Source organism: Typopeltis vanoorti, chromosome 6 (genome assembly GCF_054136105.1).
Source record: "Typopeltis vanoorti isolate ZY-2024b chromosome 6, IOZ_Tvanoo_1.0, whole genome shotgun sequence".
Lineage (NCBI taxonomy): Eukaryota > Metazoa > Arthropoda > Arachnida > Uropygi > Thelyphonidae > Typopeltis > Typopeltis vanoorti.
The window spans coordinates 86,199,784-86,220,986 of record NC_143554.1 but is presented as its reverse complement, the minus strand read 5'-3'; the positions used below and the strand labels follow the sequence as shown (position 1 = coordinate 86,220,986).

Here is a 21,203-nt window from a genome sequence, read left to right as displayed (position 1 = left end):
TGTGTTAGCTGCAGCGAGGTTACTGTGAGAAGTAGCAATATGTTGTCATATGTTCTCAGTAAAGCAAAGCTGGCATACTGCAGATTCAGAAAGCTTTTCAAAACTTTACAAAAGTAAGTGTAATATCTGTATCCCTATATTGTTTTAGGAAGGAAAGTCAGTTAAGTTCCCTAGATAAACAGTTTCCTTTTATGTGGCTACCACCCATGAAAGCTGTAAAAGTATAATACATTAGTGCTGTTGTGCAGATAAGGATTTTTTAATTATTATTTTTCACTTAATCCAGAAACTCTGCTCTAGAGACCAATCACAAAATTTTTTCAAGCCTTCAATAAACAGGAAAGTAGACTAGTAATGACTAGTCCAATTCCATGCAGCTTACACTGAGCAACAAAATTCATCTCCCACCTAAAGACAATCACAAACATCCATGCCCACAATGAGATTCAAACCAATAGCCTGTTTTTGCAGAGTAGGTATGCCAGTATATATGGTAGATACATGTTAACCACTCAATCAATAAATATGGTAGTAAATACAGTCAACCAGACTGGCATACTGCCAGCCTAGTTGACCACATTTAGTGCATTGTTCTGATTTGCATGCAATTCTCACCAACTAACAATCATGTACTTAGGTGATTGAAACTCATATGATGGTTTAATGATTCCAATATTTCATTTCTGTTACAGAGACATCATGTTTAATTCAATCATAATATGTCTTCATTCCATTAAACTATGATATGAGCTTCAACCAGCAATTAAACCTAAATACATGCTTACAACAAGGAAATTGGAACCTGTGCCTTTCTGACAGAAGCATTTCTCAGGTGGAAAGACCAAAAAGGTAATGCCAGAGTTAACTCTAGCTGGGTCTAGAAAACTCGAAACAGATTTAATGCAGTATTTGTGAAGTGGATAAAAGTTTTGAAAGGATTGGATTTTTCTTTCTGCTAATTTTTTTTTTCTTTCCTGTTTGACTTTTTGAATTCAGGGAAGTGGGAATAAGAAGTAACAAAATAAACATAAACTCTAAATGGAGAAACACCCCTATTACTCATCATGATCTTGATGTGGTTTGCAGCATATAATTAGACCATGTTCTAAACATGGTCTAGTGGCACTTATTTGTTTGAATAGAGAAACTGTCTAATGCATTACTATTTAAATGATTTATTCATCATTATTGTCCATTCTTGTTCATCTAAGATAGACTGAGTCCCCTAATTGGGCATTTAGGCAATCAATGCAGCAGGTGTGCCATTCCTCTGCTGAAAAACCTAAGGCAAGCATTTATTTGTGCTCATGTTAGAAGATTAATGAAGTGAAACAGCACTAAGAAAAGATTAAAAATAGCACTTAATTCTTCCAATATTCCGTGTCAGTTACAGAGACATTGTCAGAAATTAAGCTGCGAACAGGTGTCCATAGAGGACACCCCACCTAGTTAAGTACTAGTCTTTTGTCCAAGTGTTTCACTTAGTTTTTGTGCTACCTTTGTGTGTGTGTGTGTGTGTGTGTGTGTGTGTGTGTGTGTGTGTGTGTGTTATGTCTCATACTGTACTCCCTGAAAATCCTCTGTAACTGAAACAAAATATTGAAAGCATTAAATACTATTTGTAATCCTTTCCTAGTGTTGTTTCACTCCATTAATCCATAAAATCTCTCATGATATGTGACTTTGTAACTTATCATATTTGTTTTTACATATTTTTTGTTTAGGAGAATGTACTCAGAGTAATGTTAAATTTTTCTGCTGAAATAATCTTATCTGTAATAATACTGTATCGAGCCTTTGTTGAAATAATGTTGCACCATGTAAGGTTATTAAGTAATAAGTTAAATCAGTGTGTAATGCTAAAACTAGTGAAGAATTCTGAGAATTGCTATAGAGGAAATTTCCAAAGACCTGTGAAGAATGAAGTCATCATATCCAAAGGTCAATACATGACAATAACTGCCATGGATGAAGAATTCCATAGACGCACGAAGAATGAATCAGCATATCCGAAGGTAAATACGTGACTAATTTCGAGAGATGTGCACATGCGCATGACAGAAGTAAGGGCCTATATAAGGCAAGTTGTCTAGAAGGAATTTTGTCTTAGGATTTTTTTAGGCCTTCTCGTACCCGAGTCCCCGTCATGCCAAGAATCGCTGTCGGAAATCCAAAGTGATGTGTCGAGGGTTCCGAGTCTTCTACCTGGGTACATCACCATGCAAGAAATATTGTGTCGTTATCTCGAAGGGAAGGAGCTGTACATTGCCACCATGTTAAGGGGGTCCTATAAGGCAAGGCATAGTTGACAACCCTGACAAGAAAGAATTTTAGTAGATAAACAGGAACGTGTTAGCAAGCAGATAGAAAGACAAGTAGAAGACAAATGTGTGAACAAAGGGTTAACGCAAAAGACTGTCTGCTGAACAAGACTTGTAAGTAGTTGTAATACTGAACAAAAATGTATGTCAAGCGTCTATGCTTATGAGATAATGTATATTAATGGTGAATTAGGCTTAACCAAGGTATGTCTTATATTCAGTTAGTGTTATGCTAGATTGAGAATTAGCTTTGAACTAAGGTTAAATTAGAAAAAAAATTGAGACTAGCAAGGGAATTGTAATGACATTGTGTGTATATATGTGAATGTAACTCATTCTGTACATACTGCTGTTTGACTTCATTAAATGGTTTGTAAACAACACATTGGACTGATTATGTCAATGCATTATCCTAAAAAATTCAGACATGCATGAGATAGAAGTTATATGATTTATATTTAAGCCATGATTAGTTTAAAGTAAGAATAATATAGGCGGGGAATATAAACAATACCTGCTTAGTCTTTGATTAAAAATCTTATATTCTCATACTCAATATATATAGTCTAACTGGTGCAGTTGTTAAAACAAATACATTTGTTAGACTGTAGAATGTGAGAAATAAGATATAGTAGAAATAGATACATCGTTGCAGTCGATAGTTAAGGCAGCCAACAATTCACAAATAACTAAATAAAGAAAAAGCAAAGCAGCATAATAGAACATATAAATTATTACAAATCTCATAGCATGAGTTTCTCTTAGCACTTAAGCCCTAATACACAAGTATTTATTCATGTAGATCTGTGTGTTCACAAAGCCACCGATGTTTTGAGGGACAAAAAACCCAAGTTTCCAGGAGGAAAAAACTCTCTACCTCCATATGAGACCCTCCAACTCATTTGATTGAAAACAATGGTTTCTCATGTCATAGAAGGGATTCGAACCCAGGTCTTTCCAATCAATGGGCTCGTCTATTTTAAATAAGCTACGAAGGCTATAATGATTTATTATGTAGCTAAAATGATCTCAGATTGCAAAGTAGAAACATAACTTGTGAAATAGCTACTAGAATAAAGACAACATACTATATAAAATTAGCTTACCTTCTTTCCCTACTGCGTGATCTTGACCTTTTCCTTCTTTCTCTACTTCGTGATCTAAAAAACAGAAAATGTAAAAATTAAACCACATTCACCATGATTAAACATAGGTAACTATAATAATTATTATTTCAATCTTCCATAGCATAGGAGTATCAGTCAAGCTAGAGTTTCGCTGCTATGAACTCTACAAATTATGAAATTACTACTGAGTACTAAAGTAAATATAACATCATAATAATGTATTCAAAGCTGGTTTTATTCATAATTCAATTACTCCCAAACGGCCAGGACGTCTATAGACATCCAGCTAAAACCAAAAGAACAGGGATAAGAAGTGCAATTTGACCATCATGTCCATTAGAAGGTGTGATAAACCCTCATGCTGAAGAGAACAGTTAATCGGATTATCTCATGTTCATAGCTGCCTCTCAGTTGCCTATAACAAGAAACGCACTTCCTTGTTCTATGCTGGGTAACTGGATCTTAGTAATATTGGATAGACTAAAAATATCGAAATTATTTATATTTTTGTTTTCTCTTTTTATTGTACAATACAATTTTTATTAAATTTACAAAATTTTATTAAATTTACAAAATGAAATTAACAGTTAGGACAAAATAAAGATCTTGCATAATTTCTTCACTTAAATATTGCCTTACCTTGGAGAAGAAATTTCATTTTTAATTTTTTGAGCTAATTTTTTTCTAATCGTTTACTCGACAAAACATTTTTCTTTGTTCTCGAAGAAATTAATTCACGATAATTATTTGAAATATTCTTTTAAAAAAAAGAAAAGAAAACCGGCTGCCGACATTCCAGATTATATTATTTTTATTTTTGTTCAAAATCATCGAAATCGAATAATACTTCACAGATTTCCTTTAGGACACGCTTGAGCAACTTTAGGACACACTTGCTTTACAGAGAATAACATGAAATTCTTTAATAATATCGCTAAATTTTTTCTTTATATAGTAATCTACTGTTCTTTGTACTTTCACTTTCTTGGTTTCCTTGTATAATTGGTCATTACAAAATGAAATTAACAGTTAGGATTCAAATTTATATGTATATATTTTCTGCATAATTCAGATATTTTATTCTCCAATTTTTAAAGTAAGCGATACATTTGCTTATTTTTATCATTCAAAATATGTATATCAAATTAATTAAATGTGAAATATCATTTCCTTTTACAATAGAATTGAATTGTATTTTGTCTCTGAGAGGTTAACGTTAAAATTTTAACCTTTTAATATTTTACCGTTGTCAAAACGGTAAAATGAAGTAATAGATTTTGAATACTGTCTAGAAAAGCTTTCAAACCTGTAGAAATTTAGAGTAGTTATGCAACTGAGTTCCAGGAGAAGATAAGGAGGGGGGGGGGGGGAAGCATTAGAAAATCTTCAAAATGAGCAAAAATTTTGAATCATTCCGTATATGATATTTTTCATATTATATTTTTAACATATCTACAAGAATATGCACTGGATATTATCGTAATATGCATAATACAAATAAATAAATAAAAGACGAAGGCGAAAAATCAGTGTTAAAATATCAATGGATATAAATTTTTGATACCAAAAAGACTCGCAATTGGAAGCCAAGTAATGCAATTTAGCATTTTAACATTTTTTTTTATTTTGTCTTTATAAATAACAAAAAATCGTTTCTAAAACTGAAATGTAATGATCCATATAATGCTATCTGGATAGGAAAGAAAGCAAAAGGACATATTTATTTCAATAAATATTATTCAAAAATATAAATATGCGATATAATATTTTCAAAGCAAACATTTGAAAATTCTGAAATTCGAAAAAAATTGTTTCTATATTATAAGTAAAGTGAAAGAACAATCAGTGCAACTCTTCCGGTACACTGATTTGTAGAATAAAATACACCAAATTTACTATCACTAAATAGATTCATTGCAAAGGCTAATCGGTGGTCATTTCAGGATTGATTATTTTCGCACATGTGAAATTCGTTTCAATTTTTTGGAAGAGACACAATAAATCCTTTTAGAGGCAAAAAAAAAGGTCAAATATCTTAGGACAGTAAAGGAAATTCTAAGCAACACAATAGACGTAAAGACAGAGGGGACACAAAGGTCACTCAGCAACAGTTAATCCACTAATGGCTATAGAATAGCCGTAACGAGGTTAATGGCAGAGGAAGGTAATGGCATGATAAAAGGTAGAATACCGACGAAGTTTTGATCCATGAAAAAAGCTAGGGAGAGCTGACTATTTCATCCACACCAGCCGGTTGGGGGGTTAATGGTATTAAATTTGCTTGCTGAAGGAGTCACTACTTCTAGTTTCCCGGGGGCAAAAATTAAAAATATGACAAATGTAAGTGAAAAGCAAAAAAGAAAAGTAAAAAACATAGCAGTTCTGGTAGGTAATTAATAATTTAAGTAGTGACAAATATAGTATGAGAGAAGATATGAGAGGTCTGTTGGAAGAAGCGAGAAAGAAATGTGAGAGAGTAAAAATTGCATAATTGCTACCCAGATACAACAGTACTGAGTTACGAAGGAGGCTGATAATAGCAAACAATTTCATGTAAAGCTGTGTAGAAGAAATGGATGCAAGTTTTTAGATGTGTGAAGTGCATTTGATGGCAGAAAATACTTGTATAAGAAGGATGGCCTGCAACTGAATTCATTTGCCATCAGGAGCCTGGAGAAATTACTTCTTGTTATGAGACCTAATGCAGAGTGTCAAAGAAACTAGATCATCAAGGATGGAATGAGAAAAATGTGTGTGAAAGTTCAGCTATGGTATGCAAACATGATAAAGATATGAATATTTTCAAACATGGTTATGTATGTGGCAAAGGGGTAGAAAAATATACTTTGGGTTCGGACCTTTTGAGTATGTCTGGGGAGGGAAAAGAGAAAATTCTAGAACAAGACCAAATAGATTGCATATTATTATTATCACCTCCATGGAGTCCAAAGACTCATCAAGGAAGGGCACCTGCTCTACAACTCTGTCTCAACCACTCAATCCACCAACTGACTGCAACTACACCATCTACTGCCAACCACCACCACTAGTATTTCCACAGACAAACACAAGCATCCATGCCCACAGCCTTTTGTCTGGAGAGTTGATACGCTAATCACTCAGCCAGCCAGGCTGGCTGGCTGAGTGATTACTTGCAAGATACTTCTGATATGATTTCTTCTTTTCAAGATTGTGACTTTAACTTCTTGAGTCCATTATAAAGTTCTGATTTTCCTATCCTTATAGACAACTCCACTGGATCGCAATGATTTGTTCTTATTATCAAACTCCTTTACTTTTTCTCCAATAATATTCATTGGATTAGAGTTGGGATCTTGGGATGAGGGTAGATAGTGGATTAAAGTTCCAAAGGAACATTGCAAGTGTTGCGATGACTACGCATTGTACTACTGCTGTGATAAGAAGTACACTGACGAGGTGGTGGTGTCTATGATTAAGGCACTGGTCAGATCACACATGGCCTACTGTGGTCAAATTTGGTTGCCTAGTTTTCATTGCAATGTGGAAACACTATTGAGGATTACAAACACAAATGACCCAAAGCAATATTGGCACACTGGAGTCTTGGTTATGCAGAGCAGTTGTAGGAATGCAAATTACAAGTTTGGTGAATAGGAGGAAAAGAGAAGATATGATAGAGAAGCGATTTTACAAGGTTAATACAAAAAGAATTATAAAAAGAACAGATGGTAAGATGAAAGAATGAGAGCACATCACAAATTGTATAAAGATGTAGTTAAGAAGGATGTCAGGAATAATTCTTTTATATGGAGAGTTGTTAGTGAGTGGAACACATTGCAGGAGTGCACTGTGAATACAGGGAGTATAAATGATTTCAAATTTCAATACAATAGACATGTTGTCAGTTGAGCGAGTCTCCCACAGTGAATCTCCACCCTCTGTCCAAAAAAGAAACCGAACTTTTCGAAAATAGAAGAAACTAGTGGCGCCACCTGTTGTATCTTTTTGTTGTGGAAAGCAACACATTCATTAGTGTTGTGTCAACTGTTTATGACATTTGTTTCATTACAAGCCGAGTTATAGTGCCAAGAGTGACAGCGTGTTTTGACGAACAGTCAGAAAATGAGTTTCAAACAGAGAGCTGCAACTGACTTTTGTGTTAAACTTGGTAAACATTTTACCGAAATGCATCAAATGCTTCAAAAAGCATACGGTGATAAATGCTTATCCCGTACTCAAGTTTACAAGTGGTTTAAGCATGTTTGAAAATGACGAAAAGCCAGGCCATCCAAAAACTAGACTGAGCGAAGTTAACACCCAAAAAGCATGTGATTTCATCAAAGAAAACCCGAAATCGTTCGCGAGATTGATTGAAGATGAATTGTGGATAACAAAATCACAACTGTGCACAACATTTTGACCGAGAGTTTGGGCCTTTGTAAATTGAATTCGCGATTTGTTCCCCACAAGTTGACCGACGACCAAAAAATGTATCAAATTGAACACTGAAAGGCTCAATTCGATAAAACCTCATTAAAACCACTCGTAAGGATTCAATCTTCCTTGACACAATCGTACTGGTGACAAACGTGTGTTTTGAGTATGACCTGAAACAAAGCACCAGAGTGCTGAGTGGAGATCACCAGAAGAGGGACATCCGAAAAAACGTCGCTTGGAGAAGTCAAAAGTAAAAACAATGCTGATTTGTTTCTATGATTCCAAGGGCATTATCCATGAAGAATTCATTCCGCCTGGCCAAATGGTCAATGGTGAGTTTTATCTCGAAGTTTTGAAGCGATTCATAGCGAGAATTCGTCGTGTACGGCATGAATATTGCGATGCAGGCAGCTGGTCACTTTTGCACGATAATGCACCATCTCATCATTCGAACATTGTGAGACAGTTTTTGAGCAAAAACCAAGTTTGTGTGTTGGATCACTAACTGTATTCACCTGATTTAGTACCCTGTGACTTCTTTCTCTTCCTCAGACTACATTTGCCGATGAAAGGAAAGCGATACGACATCATTGAAAACGTTCAAGCGGCAGTAACCATGACCCTCAATAGTATTCCAAAAACCAATATAAAAAACTCATTTAACGAATTAATTGACCATGGTAAACACTGTATTGAAGCTAAGGGAGAGTGTATTGATTGAAATAAATGATTTGAATAATTATAATTGGCCTGTGTTTTATTTTCTATCAAAAGTTCGGTTTCTTTTTTGGACAGAGGGTGTACTGACCGCATGGAGGTTACAGTAATAATAATATCTGAGTCAACATTTCAATTTTGAAAGCTGTGTGATCTTTCTGGATCTTTTTTTTTAAAAACTTTATATATATTTTTAATATGGTTCTAATTTTTATTCTGTTTAAAACTAAATGGTAATTGCTGCCTACTTCAAATCTCCTAAACAAATAGACCTTAATCTTTATTCAGCCTTAATCTTTATTTAACTTTAATGAAATGAAAGTACAGATATTTCATACTGAAAATAACAGTACATCAGTGTGTAGAAACAAGCAAATCAAAGGAATACAAGGTATATACAGCAGTCAGTGGTTTACCAATTAAAAACTGTTGCCACATACTAGAAATTAATATTAATAAATATTATTAATATTATTAGAAATTATTAATTCCTGTACACCCCTTGAGAGTACATGCAGGAATTTGATGATGATGATGAAATATTATTAAAAATATTATTAGACATTTTTAATAATATTTTGATTTTATTGAATCTTATTTCTTATACACTCCCTCTCTCCACATAAATTTGTACACAATTATATGGGAATATGGTAGTAATAATGACTAGCCCACATCCTAAACAGAAATTCAACAGATACTTGACTTTTATTATTAGTTTTGCTCTTTCTCCTCCAAATTTTGCCAAAATACCCAGGATTCAATTTCTACTCCACTGTTTTATTCTCTAAAAAAAACCTGTTTTCCTTTATGTCAGCTGCCTTCTCTAATGACATGAAAACCTTCCACTTCTTCCACAGTAAAGCTTCTATGGGACCACAGGAACAAATAAGTCTCATTATTCAACTGCGCATTTTGAAATTGCTCACATAATTTTACTTGCAATCTGAGTTTTATCATGACTTGGAGAGTCTTAACCTCCCTACCGGCCAATGTGGATGAAATAGTGACAACACCAAATTGCACTTCTTATCCATGTTATTCAATGGGTTTTAGAGCTTCGTATCCAGATTTATCTCGACGTCTATAGACGTTGTGACCGGTTGGGGGGTTAATATGTAATCTGACCTGATCTAAAATTTGACAGGTCCAAATCCTTTGCATACATTAATGATCACAAAAAAATTGAATTTCAGCAATTTTACTCCTTGTACAGTGTTTACCTTTACTAATAATGTTCTGTTTATCATCATATCAACAAAAGCAAAATAAGATTAGATATTTTGGATTTGGAAAATGTCTAACCATATTTCACTTTTATATTTTAACATGTTCATGACTAACAGACAATTTTTTGTAAAAAAAAAAAAATTAGGACTAATATTCAGTTAATAAAATTATTAATTTTATTTGACATTTGATTAATTAATTTATTTATTAATTTGACATATGACAGTGGACAGGTTTGAAAAAGTAAACATCGCAGTCACAAACTGGCATCACACATGTGAAACACACACACACACACACACACACACACACACACACACACACACACACACACACACACACACACACACACACACACAGAAGTTAACAAAATTAAACTAATTTGCATGTGCGTGTTTCAAATGTGTGATGCCAGTTTGTGACTGCAATATTTAATTTTTTTAATCTGGGCACTGTAGAAACTAAACATAGTATGTGTTGTGTAGTCATGAATGTGTTGATTTTTATTAAGGAACAGCCGGATTCTAATGTTATTTTAAGTTTGAAATATTTCTTATACAACCACTGTCCAAAAAAGAAACCGAACTTTTGATAGAAAATAAAACACAGGTCAATTATAATTATTCAAATCATTTATTTCAATCAATATACTCTCCCTCAGCTTCAATACAGCGTTTGCCATGTTCAATTAATTCGTAAAATGATTTTTTATATCGGTTTTTTGAATACTGTTGAGGGTCATGGTTACTGCCGCTCGAACGTTTTCAATGATGTCGTATCGCTTTCTTTTCATCGGCAAATGAAGTCGAGGAAAAGAAAAAAGTCACAGGACGCAAAATCAGGTGAATACAGTGAGTGATCCAACACACAAACTTGATTTTTGATCAGAAACTGTCTCACAATGTTTGAACGATGAGATGGTGCATTATCGTGCAAAAGTGACCAGCTGCCTGCATCACAATATTCATGCCGTACACGACGAATTCTCGCTATGAATCGCTTCAAAACTTCGAGATAAAACTCACCATTGACCGTTTGGCCAGACGGAAGGAATTCTTCGTAGATAAAAACCTTGATATCGTAGAAACAAATCAGCATTGTTTTTACTTTTGACTTCTCCAAGCGACATTTTTCGGATGTTCCTCTTCTGGTGGTCTCCACTCAGCACTCTGGTGCTTTGTATCAGGTTCATACTCAAAACACCACGTTTGTCACCAGTAACAATTGTTTCAAGGAAGATTGAGTCCTTACAAGCGGTTTTAATGAGGTCCTTGCAGTGTTCAATTCGATACATTTTTTGGTCATCAGTCAACTTGTGGGGAACAAATCACGAATTCAATTTACAAAGGCCCAAGCTCTCGGTCAAAATGTTGTGCACAGTTGATTTTGGAATCCCCAATTCATCTTCAATTAATCTCACGAACGATTTTGGGTTTTCTTTGATGAAATCACACAATTTTTGGATGTTAACTTCGCTCAGTCTAGTTTTTGGATGGCCCGGCTTTTCGTCATCCTGAAGTGTCTCACGACTACTTTGAAATTGCTTACACCACTCGTAAATTGGAGTATGAGATAAGCATTCATCACCGTATGCTTTTTGAAGCATTTGATGCGTTTTGGTAAAACTTTTACCAAGTTTAACACAAAAGTCAATTGTTTGAAAATGAGTTTCAAACATTTGACTGTTTGAAACTCATTTTCTGACCAAACACATACTGCCACTCTTGGCACTATAACTCAGCTTCTAATGAAACAAATGTCATAAACAATTGACCCAACACTAATGAAGGTTGCCGCTTTCGACAACAAAAAGATACAACAGGCAGACCACTAGTTTCTTCTATTTTTGAAAAGTTCGGTTCCTTTTTGGACAGAGGGTGTATAAAGTTCAAAAAGTATTCTTTTTGAACTGTATAGCAGATAAAATTAAATATGTCAAAGAAATCAAATGTGTGGTAATTTTTAAAAGGCAATAGTAACAGACTAAGAAACTCAATACACAATGCAGTAAATGGTTAATAAAAGTATCAAATAAAGATGGAAACATTTGACTGATGATAAAACATTTACCAACTAAACATGGCATTCCTGTGCAGAATGATGCTGAAACAGACTGAAGGTAAGATAGCATGCAAGACCGATGGTAAGAAAGAGAATGTACTGATGGTAAGACAGCATACAAGACTGATGGTGAAAAATAGAATTTGACTGATGGTATAATAGTGAGCAAGACTGACGGCTCTACGGATGGCAAGGTAATGAGCATGGATAGAAGTAAGAAAGTGAAAATCAAAACCACTAACAAGTATTTTATGAAAAAAGGTTCAGAACAAATTGTTTCTGAACTGTCCACTGTTGATAATACAGCAATCCCTCAATTAAAGCATCTCCGATTAGTGCATTTTCAATTAGTGTATCATTTTTTTCTATACCCAAATACAATTAATGCACCTCTAAAATTCAATTAGTGTGCCTGTATACATCTTAAAAATAAATGTTACAGATTTTAAACATTTTCTATCTATACATGTTTTATGGCTAACTATTTTAAAACATAAATTTTAAAGAATGAAATAATATAGTTACCAATTTAAAAAATTTTACAAAGTTATTTTTTAAAGGCATACAGTACTACACTATTTCCACATACACTATGTTCCAAATTTATCACCAAAATTTATGTTGCCTGCTAATTCAAAGCATTTTGCTGATCATATCCTCATGCCTCTTTTGCAATTGTTTTCCTTACTTTTTTTTTTATTTTAAAGTATTTTCCCAACCTTTAACCTCTCAACTGGTGGATGAAATAGTGAGACCAATTCACATTTCTTATCCATGTTACAGAATCGCATCCAGATTTTGCTGGACGTCTACAGTAGACGGCATAGCCGGTTGGAGTGTTAATCATGAGTAAAAGAATCAGCGAACAAAAAAGTGGAAGTGTGAAAAAGATTCGAAAAGTAGTCTCACTGGAAGAAAAACTTGAAATAATAAAGAAAAATGAACAAGGCAAGTGCAGATCAAAGATAGGATAAGAACACAAACTGGGTGAATCAAGTATAAGAGCAATTTTAAGCAAAGCTGCTGAATACAAAGAAAACGGTACGACTGCTTCAAGTTTATCATGCATGCAGACCACTCAAAATCAAAGTATTATAATGACTGAATTAGAGTGACTTCTTTCTACATGGATCGAAGATTGTAACCAAAAACAGATCCTGCTAAGCAATGACCTTATTAAATCAAAAACATTAAGTCTCTTTGCAACCTTGAAAGAAAGAGCTATTAATGATGGGAAAGAAGAATTCCATGCTGGTGTTGGTGGTTTCAGCATTTAAAAAAAGAGAAATAGCCTATATAATGTTCAAATCACAGGCAAAGCTGCAAGTGTAGATAAAGAGATGGCTGCAAATTATCCAGAGATTTTGAAGAAAATTGTGGAAGAAGGGAAGGCTATTGTGACCAACAAATATTTAATGTCGATGAAACTGGCCTTTTTTGGAAGTGAATGCCTTCTAAGATTTTTCCGGCCAAATCAAAGATCTCAGCCAGGTTATAAAGTTGCAAAGTCAAATGAAATTATTGTTAGCAATATGCAAGCAGCTGGATCAACCTCTAAGCAGCAATGCTTAGAGGCTGATCACGATGAAGAGAGAAGTAGTAAAATTTGCAGAAGGATCATTCCGTCAGTTGTATGAAAAAAAGGAAAAGGATGTCCACCAAACTATGTTAGCTCAATTCTTTGTTAACCTTCCTACCGGCTAGGACGTCTATAGACGTTCAACTAAATCTGGATAAGATTCAGCCCACCTGTTTAAAGAACCTGGATAAGAAGTGCAATTCGACTGTCATGTCAATTAGAAGGTGTGATAAACCCTCACGCCGAAGAGAAAGGTTAATCGGATTATCTCCCGTTCGTAGCTGCCTCTCAGTTGCCTATAACAAGAAACGGACTTTCTTGTTCCATGCTGGTGAACTGGATTTTAGTTATATATGATAGACTAAAAATAGAGAAATTATTTATATTTTTGTTTTCTCTTTTTATTGTACAATACAATTTTAATTTCTGGACAAAATAAAGGTCTTGCATAATTTCTTCACGTAACCAATTTAATTTTTTATTTTTTTGCGCTAATTTTTTTCTAATCGCTACTAGACAAAAGATTTTTCTTTGTTCTCGAAGACATTAATTCACGATAATTATTTGGAATATTCTTTTAAAAAAAGAAAAGAAAACCGGCTGCCGTCGTTCCAGGTTATATTAATTTTATTTTTGTACAAAACCATCGAAATCGAATAATACTTAACAGATTTCCTTTAGGACACGCTTCAGCAACTTTGCTTTATTAAGAATAACATGAAATTCTTTAATCATATTACTAAATTTTTTCTTCCTGTTGTATAGTAATCTGTACTTTCACTTTCTTGGTTTCCTTGTATAATTGGTCATTACAAAATGAAATTAACAGTTACGATTTAAATTTATATTTTCTGGATAATTCAGATATTTTATTCTCCAATTTTTAAAGTAAGCGATACATTTGCTTATTTTTATCATTCAAAATATGTATATCAAATGTGAAATTTCATTTCCATATTTTTACAATAGAATTGAACTTTATTTCGCCTCTGATAGTTTAACCCCCCCCCCGTTGCATTACTATCACACACCCGAAAACTGTTATGAAACATAGGTACAGTTTTTATTTAATTCGTTATTTTTCTCTAGTAATTCTTCCACATAACTTTAATTTTTTGATACTGAAACTATGTGGTGATTATTATAAATTAGCAAATTATAAATCAGACAATATACATATTTCCTGATTATTATAAATCAGGAAATTATGTGATATTCGGATATAGGTGAAATTAATATTTAAAATCACTGTCATCCTTCAAATGCAATATCAGAATAAAGAAAGTGAAAAACCCCAAGTTTCGAAATACATTTCGAAAGCCCGCTCTCGAAATGTATTGGTCTACAGACTGGATTCTGAACACGTCAATGTTTCGTGATGTTATGACTGAAAAACAATTCAGTCTCATCATGAAGTATTTGCATTTTCAGAATAATGAGGAATACGATCAGGCAACACATCCTTGCCCAGTCCTCAACAAAATTTATGATTTTCTGATGAAAATCCGTCAAAAATGTAGATCACTCTACATTCCTGAGAGAGACTTGAGTATCGATGAAAGCCTTATGCCATTCAAAGGTGGACTGAAATGTAAGCAGTATATTCCCAAAAAGAAAGCGAAGTATGGAGTAAAATTTTTTATGCTTTGCGAATCGGAAAGTGGATATCTTTGGGATTTCAAACCTTATACGGGAAAGCAAACTGTAATCGAGCACGATAAATATTCGGATCTCCCCTTGTCGATGCGTGCAGTAATGCAGTTACTAGACCCTTTACTGGGGAAAGGTTACTGCATTATAATGGATAATTACTATATATGTGTCCTGAACTCGCTGATTTGCTTTTACAGCATTTTACAGATAGTTATGGTACTGTAAATGCAAAAAGGCGAGATATGCCTCCAGATCTGGCTTCAGGAAAGCTATCGAAGGGGGAAATCCGAACTTATCAGCGAGGGAAAGTCTTTGCACTACGTTGGAAAGACAAAAAAGATGTTTTTCTGCTATCTTCCCTGCACAATCCATCAGCAGAATCAGTGGAGAAGCATGGTTTGAAGAAAGAAAAACCCATTGCTGTGTGTGCATACAACGACACTATGGGTTGAGTCGACAGGTGCGATCAGCAGCTATCATTCTACTCTGTAATGAGGAAACAGCATAAAAAATATTACAAAAAAGTGTTTGGACATGTTATTTGAATTTTTAAGTGTTTGGATTTTGTTATTTGGAACAGTTTCCTCCTGTACAAGAAAAAATGTTTGTCTACCATAACATATCTAGAATACAGAATAGAAATTGCGAAAGCATTGCTACATGCACCTTCTTCAGCAAGCAGAAAAACAGGAAATCCTGCCCGACATCCGAGGTTGAACGCTGCTAACTCCAACCATTATCCCGAAAATCTACCACCAACGGCTAATTAAAAAAAAAACCTCCACGCAAATATTATGTATGTAATAAAAAAATATCAGAAAGGAAACAAAAATCTGGTGCCCTGAGTCTAAAATTGCTTTGTGTGTTTACCCTTGCTTCAAGGTGTTCCACGCTGTTCAAGAATTTTAAATTCTGAACAGTATGAAATAAAAAATGTTAGTTTTCAAGGCCATCAAAACAGTCCTTTTCAGGACTACAAATATTGATAGAGGGATACCCGAATGCACTGTTTCTTTTTCATCTTGAAGGCTAATTTTTAAGTTCTTTTTATGACACAGAGAAACTGGAAGGAGTATTCCAGGTAAAGTATTTCATCAAAACAATAAAAAATAATGAAATAAAATCTACCCTATATATATATAAAATGATAAGCTTTTTTATGTCATGTTTATCGAAACGTTTTGAAACTCAGGGGCTACCCTGAGTGTCGAGTCTTCAAAATTCAAGTCATCAGAATTCAGGAGCTGAACCCCCTTTCAAGTTATCACAATTGAAGGAGAACTGGTCTACCATACCGGAACACGGGGGGTTGGGCATAGCCCCCCTAGTTAATAAATGAAATATATATAAATAATAACGGGAACATTTTCACCTTGCCCTGAGTCTAAATATAAATATATATATATATATATATATATATATATTACAAAGTTTTGTAATAAAAATTTCTGCTACAATGAAGTTTGGCAAAATCAACAATATTATTACCACCTTATTTCTGTTTCTCGTGTGGGAGAAAAACGGTAAAATGTCACTCTTACAATTTTATGAGATGTTATAATGGCAAAAATAGTAAGAAAAAAGTCATTTGCAGTTTCTCTTCAAAACACAAAGAAAGAACATTGTAAATTCAGCCAGTGGAAAAGAAAATACTACATATTTTTCTCCTGTTATCTGATTTTTTTTTTATAGTTCAAAGAAGAAATCACTGCATATAACATGAAGTCTGCAGGAGGGAAAAAAATCTGGAAATTGGTTACATTATAACGAATAGAGAAATCATGTCAGAAAAATTATTCACGTATGATTCTAATCTCAGCAGACATAACATTTTCTTCTAGATTAGATATCTAAAGTAACTGAACCTTTGCTACTATTTTACACTAAAATGAATGGGTATGTTCCCCAAGTGATTTACGTTTGTAACAGCTGTCTTGCGAACGATTTATGAAATAAATTATCTGAAATATCCGCATATTGCTTAGGCCTATATCCCCCCCCCAAAAAAAGAAGATTATGAAACGCATATGCACCTTTTCTTTGAAAATAATTCAAATCCTCTTTTTCAAGATAATTGTATGATTTAATTTCTAATTTTTGATAATAAAAGTGAAACTGATCATTATAAATTAAGCAATTATTTTGGCATAAATAATGTATAAGCATGTAAACGAAATATCAGTATTTCTGTTAGAATATAGGTAATCAACAATCGAAAAGGAAACAAGACATTCTTAACATATTCTGCACTACAGCCTGGGGCACTTTAGTGTTCTCCCCTTTCTTCTCAATAGCACTGAGAGTAATAAGCCTTCAACTTTTCCTCCAGCTAAGAGGATATTACCAAGTATTTAGAAGACGTAGATTATTTCAGAAATAGCTTCCAGCAGCAGAAGAAGTAATATTTAGATTTTTTTGAAAGAAAAACAAACACAAATAATACTACTGAACTTTCTTTTGTGTGGTATGCATATAAACAATTTTGCATGGTGAAAATATAGCATATTATTTCTAAAATTTCACATAATTTCAGCGGGCAGTAGAACAGCTGGTTTTAGATTGCAAATAAATAGAACAGAATTAGAAGTTTCACAATACAATCTGATTGCCGTATATCTTTTGTCAAAATGGTAAAATGAAGTAATTGATTTTGAATGCTGTCTAGAAAAGCTTTCAAACCTGTGAGTTCTAGGAGAGGATAAGGAGGGGGGGGGGAAGCATTAGAAAATCTTCAAAATGAAAAAGGATTTTGAATCATTCCGTATATGATATTTTTCACATTATATTTTAAACATATCTACGAGGATGTGCACTAGATATTATCGTAACATGCATAATACACATAAATAAATAAATGACGAAGGCGAAGAATCACTGCTAAAATATTATTGGATATAAATTTTTGATACCAAAAAGACACACAATCGGAAACCGAGTAATGCAATGTAGCATTTTAACATTTTTTTTTATTTTGTCTTTATGAATAACAAAAAATCGTTTCTAAAACTGAAATGTGATGATCCATATAATGCTATTTCGCTAGAAACGAAAGAAAAAGGACATATTTATTTCAATAAATATTGTTTAAAAATATAAATATTTGACATAATATTTTCAAAGCAAACATTTGAAAATTCTGAAATTCGAAAAAAAATTATTCAATTATTATACGTAAAGTGAAAGATCAATCAGTGCAACTCTTCCGGTGCACTGATTTGTAGAATTACCAAGTATTTATAAGACGTAGATTATTTCAGAAATAGCTTCCAGCAGCAGAAGAAGTAATATTTAGATTTTTTTAAAAGAAAAACAAACACAAATAATACTACTGAACTTTCTTTTGTGTGGTATGCATATAAAGAATTTTGCGTGGTGAAAATATAGCATATTATTTCTAAAATTTCACATAATTTCAGCGGGCAGTAGAACAGCTGGTTTTAGATCGCAAATAAATAGAACAGATTTAGAAGCTTCACGATACAATCTGATTGCCGTATATCTTTTGTCAAAATGGTAAAATGAAGTAATTGATTTTGAATGCTGTCTAGAAAAGCTTTCAAACCTGTATAGAAATTTAGAGTAGTTATGCAATTCAGTTCCAGGAGAGAATAAGGAGGGGGGGGGAAGCATTAGAAAATCTTCAAAATGAGCAAAAATGTTGAATCATTCCGTATATGATATTTTTCACATTATATTTTCAACATATCTACATGGATGTGCACCAGATATTATCGTAATATGCATAATACAAATAAATAAATAAATGACGAAGGGGAAGAATCACTGCTAAAATATCATTGGATATAAAATTTTGATACCAAAAAGACACAATCGGAAACCGAGTAAGGCAATTTAGCATTTTAACATTTTTTTTTATTTTGTCTTTATGAATAACAAAAAATCGTTTCTAAATCTGAAATGTGATGATTCATATAATGCTATTTCGCTAGAAACGAAAGAAAAAGGACATATTTATTTCAATTAATATTATTTAAAAATATAAATATTTGACATAATATTTTCAAAGCAAACATTTGAAAATTTTAAAATTCGAAAAAAAATTATTCAATTATTATACATAAAGTGAAAGAACAATCAGTGCAACTCTTCCAGTGCACTGATTTGTAGAATAAAATACACCAAATTCCCTATCACTAAATAGATTCATTGTAAAAGCTGATCAGTGGGCATTTCAGGATTGATTTTTTTTTCGCATATGTGAAATTGGTTTCAATTTTTGGAAAGAGACACAATAAATCATTTTAGAGGCAAGAAAGGTCAAATAACTTAGGACAGTAAATGAAATTCTAAGCAACACAATAGATGTAAAGATAGGGGGAGGGGACACAAAGGTCACTCAGCAACAGTTAATCCACTAATGCTATAGAATAGCCGTAACGAGATTAACGGCGGAGGAAGGTAATGGCATGATAAAAGGTAGAATGCCGACGAAGTTTTGATCCATGAAAAAAGCTAGGGAGTGTTGAATATTTCATCCACACCGGCCGGTTGGGAGGTTAAGTAGAATAATAAATTTATATTCTGAATATGTTTTATTGTCTTTCAGCTTCATGGTTTTCCTTTAACTAGGTCCCAAAACATACCCTAATTCATTTATAAAAAAAAATTAAGGGTCAAAAAAAAAATTTGAGGAACGAATTATACTTTTTCCCATAGGTTATTATATTTGATTAGTGCATTTTCAATTAATAAGCCCATTTTAAAGAATGCATTAGGCATTAATCAATAGACTGCTGTATATCAATGAAAACAATCAAAAAATAAGGTTTTATTCAAGAAGACATAAAAAGATCAGGTATAAGCTTCCTAATGTGGAAAGAGATGTGATGAGGTAGATTCATGATTTTTATTAGAAGAAAGCAGAGATGAAAGTGTCATTCCAAGCAAAATTGCAGGAATGTCAGAGATCATCTTGCCACTGAAGAATGGACTAGTAAAATGAGATATTATTTCAATATTAGTCTGCATGGAAATGAAAGCAAAATATACAGTCATAGTTTGGTTCGAACTTATAATCCACATTCAGCACCTCAACCGTTAGAAATGGTTAGAAATCATTTAAGTACTTTCAATATCAATTTTTAGAAGTATACTGTTGAATCAACTGTAATGGTGTAAATCAGGGGTCGGCAACCTTTTCAGACTTGCGGGTCACATTCAACTTTTGTTTTTAATAATCAGGCCACAAGAGTTAATTAAGAGAAAATAGTGAGTGAAAAAAATACTTAAGTTATACATTTTTATTATATCAATTTTAAAAAAATGCAGAAATATTTAAAGTACGAGATATGATGCAAGCATGAAAATGAAACTCAATGAAAAATTATTATCACGTAAAAACAAAATAATATAGTTATGCATCACAATATGTGTGTCTCCCTGCTTAATGTGACTTTTGTGATTGTTTTCCCTTAGCCAAATTATCCATATCCACTTTATAACCTGAGGTTCAAATTCGAATCGAAGCATGCAAATATTTAATCAGTCGAGAAGAAAATTTATTTTTTCTAAAACTCTTGGCAGAAAATGCTTATTCACAAATGTATGTGCTTCCAAATGCGACTATCTTCTTTGCGAAACTGATTAATAGTTCAAAATTTTTGGTAAGCATCGATAAAATTTTTGGATATTTTCTAACGAAAATGCGTTCTTTAATGTTTCATTCTATTGTAATTCTTCTGTCTGTAGTTGTCTTGGTATGTCATCAATGTCGACATTAAAAGGGTTCAAACATAATCGCATTTCAATGTTATTTTTATGAAAATCAACAAATCCTTGTTGAAACTTCCATTTGTAAATCTTCAATAATACCAACAAAAGGAAACTTTTGTTGGTATTTCCAAGTTGCATGGGTGATATCACAAAGCATAGGTATAAAATTATTTTTAATTTGTTATTCATATTATAAAATGTATTATACAAGCCATATGCCACGTAAGTATGGTCAACCTTTTATGGGCTGCCCAAAATGCACGTTTGGGCCGCTGGTTCCCGACCCCTGGTGTAAATGATATAAAATGGTAACTCCATTTAATGCCTTAATCATACAATACATCTAGCAATTTGGATGTCTAT

At 33.2% G+C, this 21,203-nt stretch overlaps 1 protein-coding gene across 1 annotated transcript in view; it reads right to left on the bottom strand.

Moving 5' to 3' along the window:
• Positions 1-21,203, bottom strand: part of LOC150105665 (putative ATP-dependent RNA helicase DDX23) — a 238,942-nt gene that overhangs the window by 197,696 nt on the left and 20,043 nt on the right. The window contains exon 3 of the mRNA XM_090394985.1: positions 3,428-3,481. Coding sequence (XP_090251111.1) covers positions 3,428-3,481 — 54 coding nt within the window. The remainder of the gene's footprint in view (positions 1-3,427; positions 3,482-21,203) is intronic.